Genomic DNA, 21,028 nt, shown 5'->3' with positions numbered 1-21,028 from the left:
CTGAGGCCCTTTAACTTTCTCTGCCTGTTTCCCAACTTTCTGCACCATCTCTCTTCTTCCAGAAATGTGAAGAGTAATGCAAGGGAAGTTCTCTGAGCTACACAGCATAAACCTTGTGTTAACAGGAAAAGCATTCATTCAAACAGTCGGAAATACAGTCAAGAACAGGGAGTTTTCTCAGAAGTGATAGCTGGTGTTCTGCACAGATCACAGCTTTAATGCTCAGGACTCTGCCTCCCTACCCCTTCTCAGCTGGCACCTCCCAGGAGTGCTTCTGCTCTCCTGACAAATCACACATTTTGATGGTGATGAACAAACCTCAAGAATATGCTTTGCCTGCAGGACTAACTAGCAATCAATAATGTGAGCAGAGAGTCCTACAACACTAAAAACTTGTCCTTCTACTTTCTCCATGGCTTTCCTCTTGTCTTGGGCTGTTACTTTCTTGGTGTTTGCTTTCACCATAAGGAGAACAAAGTGCAGAACAGTACAAACATAGGTTTTGGAATAGAGACCTGAGTTGGATACCCAGCTTCAGTCAACTAGTTAACTAATTCACTTATCATCTGTGAGTCTCAATTTCCTCACTAATAGGGTGAAAATAAAAGTAAGACTTAACTCGTAGGGATACTGCTAAAAGTCATACTATGTGTGTAAATCACTTAATTTTGATTATGATATTCAGGGGAAACTCAAAAATTGTTTCTATTTTGATCAGCAAACAAAACTGTTCCTTTGTGATATTAACTGATTCATTCTTGTAACTGTACCTCACTTTCTGTACTGATCTCAAAGGGATACAACAGCAAAGGCATACTGACCTCTGCACCTTACCTTGTACATTTTGAATGCACTGCTGAAATTCTGCCAGAAACTGAAGGAGAAGGCTTACCTCTTTAAGGATAGATAATTACTGTTGACAGCCAACCAGCTTGAAGACGCACTTTGGGATTAATTGCAGTGACCCATAATTAAACACAACAGTACTTAGAGGGAGACCTGATGTTCCGGAAAGCATTGTCTCAGGAATAATGAGGGTCTGTCATTTCTGTTTGCTTCCAAGTGGCAGTTATCAACATTAATTACCCAAATTTTTTACTGAAATCAGGGGAAATGCATGAAGCATTGCTGTCAAGAGAACTTTTTAAATATTTGTCACTTTAAAGTGAATATATTTATGTTTATAACTATGATGGGGGAAACTTCTAAGGACAAATTAGTCCATACCAGTTTTCTTTAAGTGACATGTTTCATTCAGAAGGCTAAGTGGAAATTGTTTGATAACTTGAAAGTGTTGCTCTCTCTCCTAGAGAAAGAGCACTAACGTTTCACAGCAGGACTAGAAGCAAGAGTAACACAGAGCTACCAACCAGGAGAGAATGTCCCAGTCCACCCAAATGTGAATTATACGGGAGTGTGCATTTATTCTGTTTCATTCTCATACCGTTCTCCTGGATACCTAGGAACAGCTTCGTCTTCCACCTAGCTCATTTCTACTCTTCAGATAAACGATTAGAAATAGGAGCCTGCACCAATTTGTTAATATTTTTTCTTAAATATAACCAAAATAATCTGCAATTAAAGATGGAAGCAAAGCTCACAGCCCTCAGCACCTTTGAGTACCCACAAAAAAAATTTTAAAGGAATTTTTTGAAATATGAAGCCACACCAAACAATGAGAAATGATACAATAGTAAGAAATGGAAAGCACAGGATATAAAATATAGGACAAACGTGAAAGCAAAACCCAGGATGATTCTGATGTGAGATCCCAGGTGACTACTGTGAAGAGTGACAATAAATAATACAGACAGGAGGGGTCCGAAAGCCCCAGGAAAGACAGACTTTCTGAAGTCTTTAATAACATGAGGAGAAAATTTACACATCGGACATAACATTTGGAGATCATTTATTCCTTTATGTTTAGAAAATGAAAATCTTTTTGAAGTATGAGTTGGTTGCAAATAGGAATTAAGAGTATAATTTCAGGAAATTATAATAATTTCAAAATATAACTATACTTTCAAGAATATAACTCAGGAAAAAAGCCTGAGATCCTGTGGAGTCAGGTAAATGCTGCATGCTACCACCCTTGTGCAGAAGCTTAGGAAGTCTTGGTGGAGAGTAGAACAGTGATTGCCAGAGGTGGGGAATGGGGAGAAGCAGGTGCTAAAATAGAACGGGTGATGGGTTCAGGCTGCCATTGGGAAGGAAGAGTAACGTTCATTGTGTGGCACAGCGGGGTAACCACTGTTGACAACAACTAATTGTTTATTTCCAAATAAGTGGTAGAGAGGATTTTGAATGTCCCTAATACAAAGGAATGAGAAGTGTTGGAGGTGATGAATGTACTACTTACACTAATCTGATCATTACACATTGTGCACATGGGTTGAAATACCACACTATACCCATAAATGTGCACAGTTACTGCATGTTACTTGCTCATAGAGTTTAGCTATGGGTTTTCGAACCAGACTACTTGTTTCTTGGCTCCATCACATACACCTTATTTTCCTGACATGTACAGCAAAGAGGGTAGCAGTAGCACTTATCTCATAGTGTTGTAGTGAAAAATATATGAATAATCAATGTAAATCTCTAAAAACAGTGTCTCTCTGCAAGAGCTCAATACATATTAATAATATATGCTTTGTACTTAGAGATATGTGACATATAAACAGTCATAGTAATAAAAAGTGAATAATCAATAAACAGAATACAGTACTAATGAGGTACAATAGAAAGGTGAGAAAAGTATTTGTGGTGAGTAAAAGGGGTGTGTAAGGGCTGGAAATTTAGCTCAGTGGCAAAGCCCCTGCCTGGCAAGTGCAAGGTTGCAAGTTCAATTCCTGGTACCGGAAGAAAAAAAAAAGGGGGGGGGTATGTACACACAGAATGATATTCTCAATATCTATTATTTCTTGGTTTTTTTGGGACAGGGTCTCACTATGTACCTCAGGTTGGCCCCGAACTCATAGCAATCCTCCTGCCTCAGCCTCTCGAGTGCTCAGATTACGGGGCATGTACCACCATGGCCAACTTCAACATCTATTATTTCAGAATACCTAAAAGAAAAATGGCCTAAAGTAACAGTAAAAGCATACTATTTAGAAGCACATATAAGAATATTAAATAATTAGCTTAAAGACTTAAAAACGGTTGCCCTCTGAATGGAGCCATGGATAAAATGCAGGCATAGTTATTCATTGCACACAGAGTAGAAAGGTGTTTGACTCCTTCAACTGTGCACATGAACTGATTTTAAAAATTAAAATGAAGGTTAAAACAAATAAAGCCATCCGAATGTAATGCTGAATAGAAAGTGGTTAACAAAACAGCACATGGATGAGAATGGGGAGGGATTTTTGTCCATGGAGAATAACACACATTCATTAACCAGATATTTTAGACAAAGCAATGAAGCTCTTTCCAAGAAGGCTCCTTGGGCATGTTATGTTTTGGAAAACATCTGACCCCAACGGTCAGCCTTCTTCTGCACTGTAAAGGACCCCCCCACCCAGCCCTGCGCCTCTGTAATGGTGGAAATCTGAAAAGAAGAGACAAAGACTCTGTGGACCCTCTGGGTTCTGCTCGTGGCTGACAGATGTTCCTAAGGAGGATAATGAGATAAAGGCTCCTCCAGCTGGTCCTTAAGCAGAGCTTACACCGGAGGAGAAAATTAAGCAGATTATCCAGATACACACACACTGCAGGTTCTCCCTAACTGAGCACTTGTAAAGGTAAACCAGGAAGGTTACCTCACTCAGCTGAAACGTATATTTTATTATTTTTCATATTTCCAACCTTTCACTACTTTAAATGAAATTTGAGGTTGCTCAGTGATTTTCAGGATTGCTGATGCACAAGCACCAGGATGTGTCTGGAAGTTAGAAGAGCTATTTTTGTGTTTTGGATTTTTCTACATGTTCAAGGAACCAAAGGTGAGTGGTTTAAATGCTCATTTTTTAAATTGCTTATCTGTAAAAATCTATGCACAGCAATGAACATTCAGAATTGACACGTGTACCACTGTGTCTTAGAAAGCAAGTAAATGGTAGGTTCTGAATAAAGACTGATTTACTGGTTGGTTGGTTGGTTGGTGGGTTGGGTGATTCATTACTAAAAATGTTAGTTTGTAATTTAATGGTCACTACACAAGCATAAGTGCAATTTTGTGTCAAAAAGGAGAAGCAATGATGTATACTATTTGCTACTGTAAAACATATAATGCAAATTCATATCACTAATATGAATGAGTAGGACCGTGAAACCGATTCAATTTACTCACCTAAATTAAACATATACAATTTAAATTTGAAGTTAATTTTTAAGAGCTGTCTCAAACCAAAGTGTATTTCTTACTTTCTCCCAAGTAAGTCCTGAATTGTTTGTGCTTAGAAAGTAGCACGTGTGATTCGGGGCTCGTGCTGACAACTTTGGAGAGTTGTCTGTAGATAAAGGAATGGGGCAGTGCAGGTTCTATGGCAGAGAGCTTCAACTGAATTGAAACTAAAGCAAGCCACTAAACAAGCTTGCCTAAGAAAAATAATGTATTTTATTTTTTTACAAACCTCCTAAAGAAAGCTTGATTTTTTAAAGGATAAGCCTGATCACTACAACAGACTCAATCTTTTAAGGTGTTTGAAATCATCAATGTTAGATTCTTCTTTAACGATGACATTGAAAGACTCTGATAATGAAACATTTAATTGAAGTATTGGCTTGAAAATGTCCACAGAAAGTAAAATAATTGTCGCATTTGTAAGTCATGAATAACTGTGATTCCGTCTGTTATTTTATACATAAATTCTCAGTGTTTACATTTGGAGGAAGAAAAGATTTCTGGAAAAATTTGTGCTAAAGTTACCTTGGTACTTCATTAATTATAAATGATGGTAGATGAAGCAAAAGTTTATGTGCCTACCCTTTCAATTATCAATTGTATTTAAATTTTACATTTATAAAAACATTTCAACTGGAAACAAATGGTGGTATTCTAATATATTCTGAGCTTAATCTGCTGAAGTGCACCAGTTTATCTGTTTGATAAACTTAATCAGGCAAAGCAGTTTTGCTTTTTTGTTTGATTAATCATGTGAACTAATTTAACTACTTTTCTATTTTCATATATTACATATCAGCCATTACAAACAATTAAAATAGTCTAATTATATACAATAAGTTAAATAAAACAAGCATACAAAAAAGCAGCAATATGTTATATTCTTATTCTAGGGAACTGTGTTCTAACTGCATAAGTGAAAAATCCTGACATACTACTAGTTTGGGGCTCCTTACTCTATATGATCCTAAGATCTAGGAATAGCTGTTACTCTTTAATTAGTGAATCTGTATTAATTAAAGTTTATGTACTTAGCAGGACTGGTTTGTATTTGTGACTGATTAACCATCATGAGAATATTTGTATAGAAAATGGTTTAGGGAAAAGAAAAACGTTCAACACAACTAGCTGTTAATAGTTGAGGGCTTAGTTAAATTTAACAGTTGCTTTTTTCAATAACTTTTTTAAAAATCAAAAAATTATTTAAAAGCTTACCTGTAATAATTCCTTCCAAACACAGGTTTCCTCAGGTTTCCCAGGCTTCCTCAGTCTTTTTCTAATCATGCTAATTTATGTTAATTTAATTTCTATATGATTTTAGGTCTGCAACATACTACCTCAGGTTTTTGGCAGTTTTATTGCATTAGATAATTTTACAGCGCTATCTAGTTTGGAGGAGCATCAATTTATTGACTGCATAATGTTTCTTTAAGAGGTATATCAAGATTTGCTTTATCTGAATACTCAACAAAAGAAAATGACTTGTTTTTAATTACTTGATTTTAAATAACCACAATAAAGACAAGTAGTCTTGCACATAAGTTTCTCAGTACTTAAGATTCATCATAAATTCGCTAAAATAAAACTACCGGGTCAGAGCAGCATAAACTGTTTTATGCCATGACAAATTGCTTCTAAGTTTTTCTACACTTTTCAATGATTTTCCCAGTTTGGTTCTAGAAAGTGCTTACCACATACACAACACTGTGCTAGACACAAAATACAAAAAGAGTCAAAACATATCAATATTTCAAATGGTTTCCTTTAAGGTTTACAGATTCTGGGTGTAGTTTTCCCATATATGCACAAAGGCAAAATGCTTCAATTTTGAAATGTTCATTAAATAAAATTATTTTAACATACAAGCACATACAAAAAGATACTTCAACATTTCAAACAATTATTTCAAGACCAAGGTTCTTCCCTTCAGGATTCATGAAAGGGGTGCCCTTCTGTCTCCTACACATGGTGCTGCTCTATGTTCTCATCTTTCCATTTCATATAACAAATCTCATTTTATTGCTTGTGACATTCAATGCGTGGGAGAAAGAAAAAGAGAGAAAACTCACCCTTGGCAAGCCCTAAAATAGGACTGTGTTTATCTTAATATGTCCCTTCTGCATTACATTTGGTTATACTAAATGAAAGCTTTCACTAAGTTATTATTAGTTCACCAAGGCAGGATACATATTTTAGTAGCTGGAAATGTCAGGAAATTTATATTTGAAGATACTTCACTTCTTGCTGGGCTATAGAGACACACACTCATTTCATAAAATTACCCAGGAAGCTATTTTCCCTTCTTGTGGCTGCATTAACAGAGAACCATCGCACACGTGAGACAGCTGCCAGTGTGGTCACATTGACTCCCCAGCCCCTGTACCCCACCTGCCTGTGCTAGTCTCGAGAGGATATAATTCAAGAGCAACAGCGCAGGTTGCTTCGGTTGTGTTCAGTCACATCTGAGATGTTCTTAAAATCAAAACTTTGTAGATTGAAGGTGACTGTTGAACTCGGCAAACTGTGGGAACACACCTAAAGCGTTATCAGGTTGTATACTTGCTTTAAAAATAAAAAGCAATTGCTGTCTCGTGGCCCCTTCTGCTTGTAGCACTGAGCACATGAGGAGACTGCTGTCTGTGTAAGCTAATTAGGAGCTGGCTTTATCTGCTGCTCTTTGGGCCATTTCTGTCAAACATGAGAGTGCTGCCATATTAAATAGTGACTCTGTTTGCACACTAGTACATAGTACTTTGTTGCTACAATCGTTTTCACAGACTATTCTTTTTGTAAACAATCCACCTGAGGCAACGAAGTTTGCTTTTTACAATACAATTTAACCTATATTTTTTTAAGGACTATAATAAAAGTGCTGGCCTTGTCACGGCATTGTGAACTGTAAAGCTCCAGGTGACTGCAGTCTCATCCACAGTACTTCTTGCTTAAGAATAAGAAAGATACTTCTGTAGGTGTAAGGTGAAAACTAATTATTCCAACCCTTAGAATACCGCAAAAACAGTGTGTTGGAAGGAAAGCTTCTAACAAGAATGTGAGCTTTATCCTCCCAAAGTGGAACTTTTGGGGACCCAAGGCCTCACAGAACAAGAGCACCATGTCAAATGGAACCGCTTTAATAAGGGAAGAGGATGTGCTTCTTGCCCTGTGAAACCAGATGTGAATGCCAAAGCCAGCTCGAAGTGAACTGATGAGGTCTCCCAACTCAACCATGGAGACGAGAATTCAGGATGGAAACGCCTCCATCCATCTGGGAACTGCAGCAGACAGTGCTATCATTTGTTGAGAACATTTTCCCAAGCCTGCGCCTCTCACAGCCACAGCAAATGCAGGAAGAACATCGGAGAGCTACAGGACACAAGGCTACTTCTAAGCATGAGGGTGTCAGTTGCTAATACCTCCATTTATGTTCACGCGCTCTTGAGGAAATGGTGCCTTTCCCCGGAGTGCCTTCGCAAAGCCACCTTGATTCGCCCCAACCTGGCTTTCTTTGTTCAGCCTTCCCATCTCTTCTCCATCACTGACGTCTCTTTCGGTATTGTCCCCCAGAGAAAGGGAAAGAAAGCCAAAGAGAAAGGAGTCTGAGGGAGCTCAGTCAGGATCTCAAAATCACTGAAATGTCCCACATCTGAAAGTTTTAACTGCATACAGAAAAGAACATGTACAGACCATGTATCTTCAGGTTTCTGCTGCATCTGCAAATAAGCAAAATTACATTTAACTGAGCCACAGTCTGAAGCACACGGTGCTATTATTGATCCAGTATACCCGGGTCAGTCTAGACCTGATCAAAACACTTCCCAGACAAGAGGTGCGCTAGCAAATGTCAGTAGTCTTTAGCTTAAAGTATTTTCCTTCTAAAAGCACAAGCCGGGTGATAGGTAATATGCTCATTTGTAGTTGGGAACCTAAGACAGAGAGTACTAAAATCATTTGTGGTAGAAGAATTAGAGCGAAAACTGAGACTTGATCTGTACCCAGCCCTGCTTCACATACAGTTTTTCTAATAATCAGTGCAATGTGATGATGGAACTGAGGTGGTTTTTACAGCTCATTTAAAAGCCAGCTTTCTTTTGCTGAGCATCAGATGATTGCTACTTCTGAGCCACTGCTACCATCCGTTTTTCATGGCTGGTCTCAGAATAGCTGGTAATATCCTTCATCCTGGAATCCCATGCCCTGAAAGCAGGGCACCTGTCTTAGAACTTCTGTTATACATTTTTAAATAGATGTAAAGTTATAAACTCTTCAAAGAACGTTTCATGGTGTCTTCTTAAGTGCCCACCATTAAAGCCTTAGTTTAGTGGTAAGCAGCATACTTAAGACTGTGTTATTTACCTAAAAGTAGCACCTTGCCTCATGGATATTATTTGACAAAATGGAAAGCCTCTTCTCAGCCAAGAGTAACACTACCACCTGCATCTAGACATCAAAATTTCACCTCTACATTTGCGATAGCTTTGGCCTTTGCAAAAATTCTGAAGCACTACTTTTTAACAACTTCCCCTCTTTCTTTCTATTGGATCTGGTCTTATTTTCACCCCGCTACCTTGGCCTCTCCCAGGTTCTGAAGTTCCTCTGCCTGCTTGGATCTCAGTGTGCTGCACATTAATCCTAAAACCTTTTGTCTGGGGCCCCTGCACAGGACTCACCCAGCTCAACAGTCTTCTTGTTAGAGTAGTATGAACTTTATACCCTGATCTGCTTTTTAATCTGGGAAAACTTAACTTTTTTGCTCTCATTGCTGAGATACTAAGTGTTATATATTAGAAAAAACTAAATAAATGGAGTGCATCCGTTAAATAACTCACTACACTGTTGTCTTACAGGGGCCCTAGACAGTATCCCATCATTCCAGGCTTCTGTGATTCCCTTGGTGCCCCAACCCACTTCCCAAACCTCTTCTCTCCCCGTGGGGCTGCAGCCTGACACCCCTTCTCCACAGAAGCAGTGATGACAGCATCATGAAGCACAGAGGCTCTGGGCCTGCCAAGAGCAGGGACTTAGTCACTCCCTGCATGACCTGAGAAAATAGCTCAGTCCATAAATTGCTCCCTCTCATGGTTTTTTCATCTGTAAAATAAGAACTGCAATGCTTGCCTCAGAGGACTTTTAGTGATGTGTGTGCTACAATATATGCCAATATATGCTGACCCTAAAATGTCTATGATGAGTGTCCCCATTGCTATTACCACCCTCTCCTCCTCCTTCCTGAGAGGATTGAAATCATTTAATTTCATTTGACTTGTCTCTTTATACTTTGAAGTTTCTCTGACTCTACCCAAACTTATCTCATTCTCTTTGTTTCGGAGAGAATCAGTGACCGCATGTCTTTGCTAATGTTATTCCTATCTACCCAAGATTTTCAGTCCACTTGCCACCAGTTGCCAGAAGACCTTCCTTTGCCAGTCTCCTTTTCTGTTGGTTTGGTTTTCCAGACTAAAAGCTTGCTTTCATGCTGCGGTTCTCAGACTGGGTAACAACACCAGTGCTGAGGCTGTAGCACTGAAGATTCTGATTTCATTGGCCCCAGGTGGGATCCAAAATAGAGGGATTCTTAAAGCTATCCTGGCAATTCTCCTGTGTCACAGGTTTAAAAGGCATGATTTATTGCCCTGCTAGAAAGAGATTAGGTGTGGGTCTTTGTACTAAGGTCCACCAAAGGATTTGTTTTTATCTGCTTTTTCCCCCTTTTACTGAATCTATAGGTTCATTGTAAATTGTAAGCCACCTTTTCCTTCTTGAATAAAAGAAATAGAAAGGAAAGGGAAATAAAAAAAAAAACTCCCAAAGCTTGCACAGTGACTTAAAAGTAAAGCTCAAAGGCACAGAAATCAGTATTTACAGGGCTATCTGCACTCCCACATTCATAACAGCATTATTCGTGATAACTGACAAGTGGAAGTGGCCTTATGGTACCAGACAAGCATGCTAACTTATGGACAGCAAGCAGATGCTGACACTTCTCACACCAGGGACAGCAAAACCTAGGGCAGGAAAACAGGTCGCATTATAGGACTGTGGGAGGAGCCATGGCTGTTTCCCCAGAGTGAGCCAGAGCCTACAAAGATCTAGACAAATACAATAGATATTGTGAAAGGGAAAAGAAACTGCTCAAACAGGAGGGAGCAACTGGGATGAAGGAGAGGAGAGGAAAAAGAAAGAAGGAAGAGGGAAAAAATACGTATATAAGTACGGGATAGCTAGGATAATTATACTACTAATATCTGTTGGTTTATTGAAAGAAACTGTTAATGTATAATTGATCAATATTACATGCCTATATCTGGTTATACGTGCAACCATTTTGAAGATAACATTATATAATATAACAACCACTGTTAATGTCCTATACCATGTTTTAAAATTCTGTATCTTTTTTTTGTTTTCTATGCTGTTTAGTTTATGTATTTATTTTTGTTATTTTGCAGTTTTCTTCTTTTCTCTCTAAAATGAAAAACAAAATTTATATGCATATACAAGGATAGCTGGGATAGGTGTATTGCTGATGTCTGTGGTTTATTGAAAGGAACAGTTAATGCTTAAAATTTTCTTTTTTCTTGACAAACTTTGTACGCTTGAATTTGGTAAACAGAATGAGTGATCTGAAAACAACAATACACAGTATAAGAACAGTTGTTGAACTCCTACCATCTTGTACGGTGAAGCTCTGCATCATTTCCAATGTTTTTTTTTAATTACTCGTTACTGTCTTTGATTGTTTGATCAATCTTACATTCTTACGGCTGGTGGACTGAACAACTCTGTTGAAGATAACAGTATGTAATGTTGCAATCATTGTTAATTCTTATCATTTTGTTTTGAGGTCATGTATCATTTTTGTGTTTTTGTGTTATTTTGATTTTGTCTTCACTGTTGTTTTGTTAGTTTCTTTAATATTTAAAATTAAAAAAGATTAGCCCAAGAGGATCAGGTTAAGGGGGTGTCTTGGTTACTTTTTTCTCATTGCTGGGATGAAATAGCCAATGCCCAAAATTTAGGAAGGAAAGGTTTATTTAGCTCACAGTTTATGGAGGTTTCAGTCCATACTTGGCAGGTTATAAGGCAGAGTGGCACATGGCAGAGGGTTACAGCTCATGGTGGCAGAACACAGCAAAATCAACAAGCACAAAAGGGAAGAATGGTGGCAAGCAACCTCTTCCTCTCCTTCCTTGCAGCTTTCCTTAGACGATCCACCATCCTGGCTTTTCTAAACCTCTGAGGTCTCCAGTGCACCTTTTGCTTCACACTCACAGCCTCACACACTGCTGTCTCAGGGGCACACTGCCTGGCCTCCCAGGCCTTCTGAAATCTGAGTGGAAGCCTCTTTAACCTCAGAATTCTTGCATTCACCATGCACCCAAAGCCAGGGCCACAGGGATGATGCCAAGGTCTGCTGCCACCTGGAGCAGTAGCCAAGCTTTCCTCTCTCTTGGACATAGGGGTTGAGTGCCTGGATCGCTGGGCACTCTGAATCCAATTCTGAGGAACAAATTCTCTATGCTGCCACCATTCTCAAACCTGGTGCAGCCGCCACCACCATTCTGGAACATGGCTCTCAGCAGTTTCCTTCTCAAGGCAAGGTCTTTCACCTTTGCAGTTTTGATGTTGCAAAGGGTGGAGACTTGCTGCTTCTTGTGATGCCCTCAGGCCATCTTTTTTCTTGTTCCTTCTCAGCAATGGAGGTCTCTTCAGCTCCACCTTTGCAGTCCACTGCTTTACTGGAGCTTCCTTTCTGGCCAAACTCACATTTTAAATCATCCTGCTGGGCTCTTTGTTCTTGATTCTCAACAAATAAAATCTGGCTAAAGGCCAGATTCTCAACAAGTAAATCTGGCTAAAGGCCCCCAACAATAGCCATACCACTTCCCCAAAATTTGACTGCCTTGAAATTTCTTTTGCCAGATTAATCAGTCCACTGCTGCCCTTAATCTCAGTCTTAGGCAAAAGTGTCTGGACACAAGCAAAATGCGGACAAACTTTCTGCCAAGCCATAACACATACTGTCTGGAGTCCAACAACCAATGGAGTCCTTCTTCCCAACAGAAACCTCCCCAACCCGGTCTTTACCGACAGGATTTCTATCAGCTTTCTGAACTTCTGAGCTCTGACCAGAATCTCCCAAACAGAGCAGTCGAAGGTGTTCTAGTGCTTCTCTTTCAGGCAACAACTCCAAACCTTTCCAAACACTTCCCACAAGCCATTTCCAAAGGCTCTTGAACCACATGGTCAGATATAGTCACAGCAAGGACCCCACACCTGGTACCAAATTCTGTCTTGGTTACTTTCCTCTCATTGCTGGGACAAAATACTTGACACCCAAAATTAAGGAAGGAAAGGTTTATTTAGCTTACAGTTTGTGGAGGTTTCAGACCATACTTGGCAGATTGCAAGGCAGAGTGGCACATGGCAGAGGGCTACAGCTCATGGCGGCAGAACACAGCAAAAGCAACAACCACTCAAGGGAGGAATGGTGGCAAGCGGCCTCTTCCTCTCCCTTACATATGCAAACTATCTACCCCAGGGCAAGTGTAGCTCTCACACCCATAATCAATCAAACTCTAAAAGCCTGCCCCATGACCACATGAGGCTTTGGGGGAACACCCCCACACAAACCATAATGGGGTTTGAGGGGCTGCACATCCTTCTCATATACAAATATCTTGCCATTTGCAGCCACATTGGTAAACTTAGAAGACACTACACCAAGTAGCGTGAGACACTGAAAGGCAGATACTGCATGATATCACTTATGTGTGGAGTCTGAAACATTGGATACTGTATACATAAATGGCCTAGAGTGGTGAGGACCAGGGGCAGGAAGAAGGAAGGTTGGTGAAAGGGTACAAAGTTGCAGTTATGTAGGATGAATAATCCTAGAGATCTAAGTGTAAGAACTGGAGCCAACAGTATTGTATGGTGCAGCAAATATTTGCTAAGAGAACAGATTTCAGGTGCTCTTAGCACAAGGCAAGAAAAGTAACTATATAAAGAGATGGAAACTTCATTTGCATGTCTGTAGGAATCATTGTACTGTGAACATGTATAAAAATGAAAGACTGATCACAAAACCCAGGAAATATGGATGAACCTAAATGATATTAATACAAACCAGTTAATGAATAAACAATAAAATAATTAAAAGGAGGTATCTGAGACATACTAAGTGCAGTACTTCTTCTGCCAATGGACTCAGCTGCCATGTACAACACTGGTACAAACACCCTCTGTGTCCCTGAGGTTCATAGGTAGGGTTCTCACTGAAATACTTACCTAGGAGGACAGTTACTGGGTCACAGGTAGGTATACTTCCAGGTAACATCAAACTCTTTCTAAGCTTGTACCATTTTTTCTTCCAAAAGCAGTTGGTAAACATTCTTTTTGTTCCAAATCTTCTTCCACATTTGGTATTGTATGGCTTTTCATTTTTTAAGAAATAAGAAGTATTATTTTCTCACCCACAACATGGTGGAGTAATATGGTATAAATGTTACCTCTCTGAAGTTTTAACCTAATTGCCCTGATTACTAAAGAGGCTAAACACATTTTCATATATATGTGAGTCCACTGTGTTTTCTCACTTCAAAAATACTAAAGCTAGTGTTTTGCCTACTTTTATTAGGATGCTTTAAAATATTTGTCTTTTCTTGTTGCTATGAAGGAGATCTTTTAGAAATTATTGTGCAGATGCATATCTTTCAAATGTCATTTCTAGTTTATAGGTTTTCTTCTTCCTCTCAACAATATTCTATCATAAGCAGTCACTCTTAAGACTTTATCAGCATTTTAACTTCAGGATTTGTGTTTTGTTGTTTTGTTTAAGAAATCCTTTTCTAATTCCAGTTCACAAAAATATTCTCTGGTACTACCTTATAAAAGTTGTGTGGCCCTGCCTTACACATTTCATAACTGTCTGCTGTGAAATGAAACCTAACTTTTAATACACATGTGATCATTTGCTTTAGTGTCAGTCACTGGATAGCTGCTCCTCTCTTCTCCGCTCTGTAATTCCTTCTATCAAGACCATGAGTTTGTCCAGGTTACCAGTTCCAGCCTATCACCCTGAGCCAAACCCACTTTGCTTAAAGTGTTGCAAACTTTCAGTAAACTTGGTACCTTGTACAGCACATATGTCCTGCTTTTTCCTCTTCCTATAAGAGTGTTTAAGCTATTCGTGACCGAAACCCTTCTATAATTTATTCAAAAATTAGCTTGTAAATTTCCACAAAACACTTCTTTGGGATTTATTTTATTTTTTAAATTGACAAAATTATAGAAATTTATTGTGTGTGACATGATGTCTTGAAATACATACATTGTAGAATATCTACATCTGGATTGTAGGGATTTGACTGGACTTCTTCTGAATCTATAGGTCACTTTGGGGAGAATCAACACTTTTCTAATATTGTCTTTTTACCCAAGAAAATGGAGGATCTCTCCTTTTATTAATACTTCTCAATAAAGTTGCAAAATTATCTTAATAAAAAGATTCCATATTTAGACTTATCCCTCCCTAGATACTTTATATTTGTTGTAATCATAGAAATTGTATTCTTGTTGCATTTTTGTATAAAAATGCAATTGGTATTTCCATACTGGTTTTGCAGTCAATAATTTTGCCAATCTCAGTTATGAAAACTCACTAGCAATTTTGGAGTCTTCTATTTTTAAAAATCCAATCATTTTTGAAGAAAAACATGTGGGTTTTTCTTTTCCATCTTTCTGTCTTTTGTGTCTTTCTACTTCCTCACTGCTTTCATAGCCCATCAGTTCCTACCACATACCTATCTTGGATTTTCCTATCTCGTTACTGGTTTCTAAGGGGCACTTTGCATATTTTACCATTAAGTATGATTCTTACATTAGCTTTTTGTGCTTGTTTTATTCTTGTAAATGCTCCTTACCAAGCAAAAAATTTCATTCCTAGTCCTAATTTGCTAAGAGTTTTCAATTACGAATAGATATAGAAGTTTACTGTGCTTCTTCTATATGTATTAAGATCAGCAAGTGTTTTTTCTCTTCTAATTCACTAATGTGATAAATTACTTTAATTGGTTTTCAAATACTAAAGCAATCCTACATTCATGAGATAAACCCAGCATGGTCATTGTTCATACATTTCTGGGTTTCATGTACTAATATTTTATTTATAATTGATGCAGTCATGCTCATAAATGAGCTGGTACCATGAATATTTTTCACATACTTCCCTTAGCATGTTTCAGACAAGTTTGTATAAACATGGAATTACTGGGCTGTACATATAACTCTTTGGAAGAGCATTTGTCTAGCATGCATGAGTCCCTGCGTTTGAGCCCCTGCACCAAAAAAAGAGGAATTATATTTTCCTTGAATATTTGTTAGAGCCCTCTCTTAAACTCAGAAACATATTTGTGGAAAACTGGGCTCCTTGGTTTTTTAAGGGTCAGTCACAATATCTAGTTATCCTATCTCTTCTTCAGTTTTCATAAATTATATTATTTCTAAAACTTTATTCATTTCATGTGAAATTTCAAATATTGCCAAACCATTACTCAGAGTATCTTCTTATATTTTTTCATGTGTACAGAAATTTTGTAGAGAGTACATTTTCCTCCTCTAATCCTCTTATTGGTTCATTTTGTTTTCTCCTTATTTGGTTGATCTCTCTTGTTTGTTTTTGTTATTAATATTTTTAATATTGAATACTTTATTTTCATTGTACATTTTTAAATTTTAGACTCCTGAACTCTGGCATTATCACAGATAGTCTCTAACTGAGCTAACAAGTGTAATTGAAGAAAATTTTCTTAATTTTCACAAGCTCTTTCATACATTTTGAACTTCTTTAATCACAAGACTTTTTGGTATGCATTTTAGTCTGCTTTGAGCTTTTCATTGTATTTAAACCAAGCAAACAAGGAAACAACCCTAACAATATATAATTGTAAAAAGTGGTTTAGGAAGTAATACTTTTTGCAAAGTTTCAAGAGAGTCACAAAAAATCACTTCCTTTCTTTTCATTTTGGCTCTCAGTTGTAATATGACCTGCTCAACATTTCCTATTGAATTTTCTAAGGTTGTAATTATTAAAAGTAACACACTCGTGGTAAAAAAAAAAATAAAATTCATATAGCTATCACATGAAACATAAATGTTTCTTTTCTTTATTTTCTCAATCTACCCACCCCAACTAAAGCTCTTTCCATTTTTTCTTTTTTGAGGCAGGGTCTCATGATATAGTTCAGTCTGGCCTTGAACTCACTATGTAACCCAGGCTGGCCTCAGACTCCTAGCGGTCCTCCTGCCTATGTCTCCCCAGTACTGAGATTACAGGTATGAGCCACTGTGCCTGACTTTCAAGTCCCTTTCTTGAGACTAATCACTGGGAGTAGTTTCCTACGTATCCACCTCGAGAAACAATAGTAGGCCTATTTAAGCCTGTATACATATGTACATATAGTTTTACATTTTTTCTATTTTTAATTTATCATGTTTTATGCCAGTACTTTCTGACTAAGAATTTATTTATTTAAGAAATTGATTTGTCTTCTACATCATTTTGTATCTAATTCCTATAACAGTGTCTGGATCATAGCATAAGCTGTTTAACAAATATTGTTGAGTGAATCTTCCTTAAGTAGTGCATATTTCCTTGAATTTGTGCTATGAACAATATAGATTTATTGTACAGTTGAGCTATATTTTTTGACCAGTTCTCTATTGATGCTCATTCAGCTATCATCTGTTCCTCAAATATGTACTGAATACTTTATCCACGCATTCTTTTAAGGATACAGAGACGAAGAAAATGTAACTTCCATGTACAAAGTCAGCCAACATGTAGTATAAGAAACAAAGAAAAGCTAAACATGTCAGTTTCATGAAGGCAGTAGTGTTGGTGTTATGATAAGAGAAGGGTTTCTGCTATAGAAAGGGTGGCCAGGCAAACCCTTTTTCAAAGAGATGACCTGAGCAAAGCTTGAATAATGAGGAAAATTAAGAGAACTAAAGAGAATTCTAGACAGCAGAAATGGCAAATGTGAAAGCTCTGAGGCAAGAATAAACTTGGTGTGTTAGAGGAGAAAGAAGTTCGCATGACTGGAGCATTAGTAACACTGCTTCAACAAATATGTTTATACACAAAAATATACTCTAAATATTTTTGCACTTCAGCTATGGAACTGTGGGGTCAAATAGGATGTGTATTTCGTTTCATTTGTTTGTTTTTGTTTTTGTTTTTTTCCGGTACCAGGAGTCGAACTCACAACCTTGTGCTTGACAGGCAGGTGCTGTGTCGCTGAGCTAAATCCCTTGCCCCCAGGATGTGCATTTCTGATTTCAATAGCTATGATGTAAAGCCATCTTTAACCCTTAAACATTCTCTCTGAGTCTTTTCTTACTAACCGAGATCTGAAGAACTTCATTTGCTGGTGGCCATTTTTTAAAAAGAGAATAAAAAAAAAATTTTAAAAAAACACTGGAAATGATACAGAATTTCACTAAACAAAATGGTAGGAATTCAACAATGGTTGTTATATTGAATATAGTTGTCTTCAAATTAGTTGTTCAGATTACCACATATAAGCATGCACAATTGGTTACAGAAATAAAAAAGACAAAAAAAATTTTAAGTATTAACTGTTCCTTTCAATAAACCAATAGAAATCAGCAGCACAACTATCCCAGCTATCCTTATACGTGCATATATATTTTCCCTTTCCTTCTTTATTTCTTTTCTCCTTTCCCTCATTTCAATTGTTACTTCCCTTTGAGCAGTTATTTTCCTTTTCACAATTATCTATTGTACCTTTCAGATTTTATTTACTTTTTCAAGTTTTTACACTAGGGAGAAAATGTGATATTTAAACATGCAGGTCTGATTTAATTCACTTATCTATTTACCTATAAAAACCTCAAGTTTATCTTTCCTTATAGCTGAGTAATACTCCACTGTACAAAAAATATCACATCTTTTTTATCCATTCCTCAGCTAATGGACATTTGGGTTGTGTCTAAGATTTAGATGTGACAAATTGTGCTGCTATAAATATGGGTGCACATATATCACTGTGGTATGATGTTTTCAATTCTTCTAGAAAAATACCCAGAAGGGGAATAGTTGTATTAACTGAGACCTCTAATCCTAATTTTTTGAGGAATCTCCACACTGATTTCCACAGTGGTTGTACCAGTCTGCACTCCCACCAATGATGGAGAAGGGTTCCCCAAAGCCCCTCCAGCATTTGTTATTGGTTGATTTCTTGATGATAACCATTCTTTCTGGAGTGAGATGGAATCTCAGTGTTGTTTTAATTTGCATTTCTTGAATGACCAATGATGTTGTTGAACATTTTTTCAAATATTTGTTTGACATTCGTATTTCTTCATCAGAGAAGTGTGTATTCATCTCAGATGCCCATTTTTCAATTGGGTCTTTGAATTTTAGGGGCCTGATTTTTTTTAATTCTTTGTATGTTCAAGATAGAAGTCCTTTGTCTGGGGGACAGTTGGCTAAAATTTTTTCCCAATCTGTGTGTTTTCTCTTTACCCTGTTAGCGATTTCTTTTGATGTGCAAAAACTTTTCAATAAGATGAGAATCCTAGTTTTTGATTCTTTAAAGTATTTCCCAAGGAGTTTGGTTTTTGTTCATGAGCTCTCTGCCTACCCCTATGTCTTCAAGATTTCTACCTACTTTCTCCTCCAGTAAATCTAGTGTTTCTGCTTTAATATTTAGATCTTTGATCCATTTTGACTTTAGGTTAGTGCATGGTGATAGACATGGGTCTAGTTTTAGTATTAAACATGTGGAAAGCCCATTTTTCCAGCACCATTTATTAAAGAGGCTATCTTTCTTCCAGTAAACATGTTTGATCCCTTTGTCAAAGATAAGGGGGCTGAGTGTGTTTATAGTTGTATCTGTATCTTCTAATCTGTTTCATTGATTCTCTGGTCTATTTTTTGCCAGTAGCATGCTGATTTTATCACAGTAGCTTTGTAGCATAATTTCAAGTCAAGGATTGTGATGCCTCATGCCTTGCCTTTGTTGCCCAGGATTGCCTTTGCTATTCTGGGTCTCTTCTGGTTCCAGATGAATTTTAGGAATGTTTTCTCTAGATCCATGAAGTATACTAATAGTATTTTAATTGAGATTGCATTGAATCTATACAACAATTTTGGGAGTATGACCATTTTCACAATGTTGGTTCTTCCTATCCATGAACATGGAATATCTTTCCATTTTCTGAAATCCTCTTCAATCACTTTTTTCACAGTACTATAATTTTCCCTGTATAGATCTTTTACTTCCTTTGTTAGATTTATTCCAAAGTTTTTCACTTTTTTGGATGCTATAGGAAAGGTGTGGTTTCCCTAATTTCTCTCTCAGTGTGTTTGTTGTTTTTGTACAAGAATGCTATGGATTTTTGAGTGTTGACTTTGTATCCAGTTACACTACTCAATTTGATTGCTAAATCTACAAGTCTTTTGGTGGAGTTTTGGGGGTCTTCTGTGTGGAGTATCATGCCACTTGTGAATAATGATAATTTCACTTCTTCCTTTCATATTCTTATTCCTTTTATTTCTCTCTCTTGTCTAATTGCTCTGGCTAATGTGTCCAGCACTATATGGAATAAGAGTAGTGAGAGTGGACATGCTTGTCCTGCTGCTGATTTTAAGTGAAAGCTTTCAATTTCTCTCCAGTGGTATGATGGTTGCTGTTGGGTTATCATAGATGACTTTTATCAGATTGAGGTAAAGTTTACCTATCCCAATTTTTTGTGAGGTATTTATCATGAATGCGTGTTGTACTTTATCAAAAGCTTTTTCTGTGTCTATTGAGATGATCAAGTGATTTTTTACTTCAGCTGTGTTGCTATCATGTACTTTGTTTATTGATTTGCATATATTGAACCATCCCTGCATTCCTTGGATGAATCCCACTTGGTCATGGTGTATAATCTTCTTGATGATTTGCTGCATTCTGTTTGCTAATATTTTACTGATGATTTTTGCATCTATATTCATTAGGGAGATGGGCCTCTAGTTCTCTTTTTTGATTGGCTCTTTATCTGGTTTTGGTGTCAGGGTAATACTTGTGTCCAGGAATGAGTTAGGGAGAATTTCTTCCCTTTCAATTTCATTAAAGAGTTTGAGAAGAATTGACATTAAATGATCTCTAAATTTCTTGTAGAATTGACCTGTGAATCCATCAGGACCTGGGCTTTTTTTGTTGGTTAGTTTTTAATTACATTTTTAATTTCTTTGACTTCTATTGAGTTTTTCAGGATTTTTATATCTTCTTGATTCAGCTTTGGTAATCCATATGTGTCTAGGAATCTGTCCATTTCCTTGGTGTTTTCCATCCTATGACAGTAAAGATTTTTGAAGTAGGTATTGATAGTATTCTGAATTTCTACAGGATCTGTAGTGATTTTATTTTCATTCCTTATTGCATGAATTTGAGTTTTTATTTCCTGTTTTTTATAAGAATGGCTAGGGTTTTATCAATTGTATTTATTATTTGAAAGAACCAACTCTTCAGTTCACTAAATCATTGTGTCCTTTTCTTAGTATCCATTGCATAAATTTCTGCTCTAATCTTTATAATTTCCTCCCTTCTTTGGGCTTTGGGCTTGACTTGCTCTTCTTCTTCTAGAAGCTTATGGTGCAGAATAAGATTGTTT

General features: G+C 37.3%; 1 protein-coding gene across 1 annotated transcript in view; it reads left to right on the top strand.

Moving 5' to 3' along the window:
• Positions 1 to 3,877: 3,877 nt before the first annotated feature.
• The window catches only part of Impg1 (interphotoreceptor matrix proteoglycan 1), a 143,553-nt gene continuing 126,402 nt past the window's right edge, over positions 3,878 to 21,028 (top strand). The window contains exon 1 of the mRNA XM_013505815.1: positions 3,878 to 3,944. Within this exon, the coding sequence (XP_013361269.1) occupies positions 3,878 to 3,944 (67 nt within the window). The remainder of the gene's footprint in view (positions 3,945 to 21,028) is intronic.

Source organism: Chinchilla lanigera, unplaced genomic scaffold, assembly GCF_000276665.1.
Source record: "Chinchilla lanigera isolate Chin_1 unplaced genomic scaffold, ChiLan1.0 scaffold00101, whole genome shotgun sequence".
Taxonomy (NCBI): Eukaryota; Metazoa; Chordata; class Mammalia; order Rodentia; family Chinchillidae; genus Chinchilla; species Chinchilla lanigera.
The sequence above is the reverse complement of the archived record's forward strand: the minus strand, read 5'-3'. Positions and strand labels throughout refer to the sequence as shown.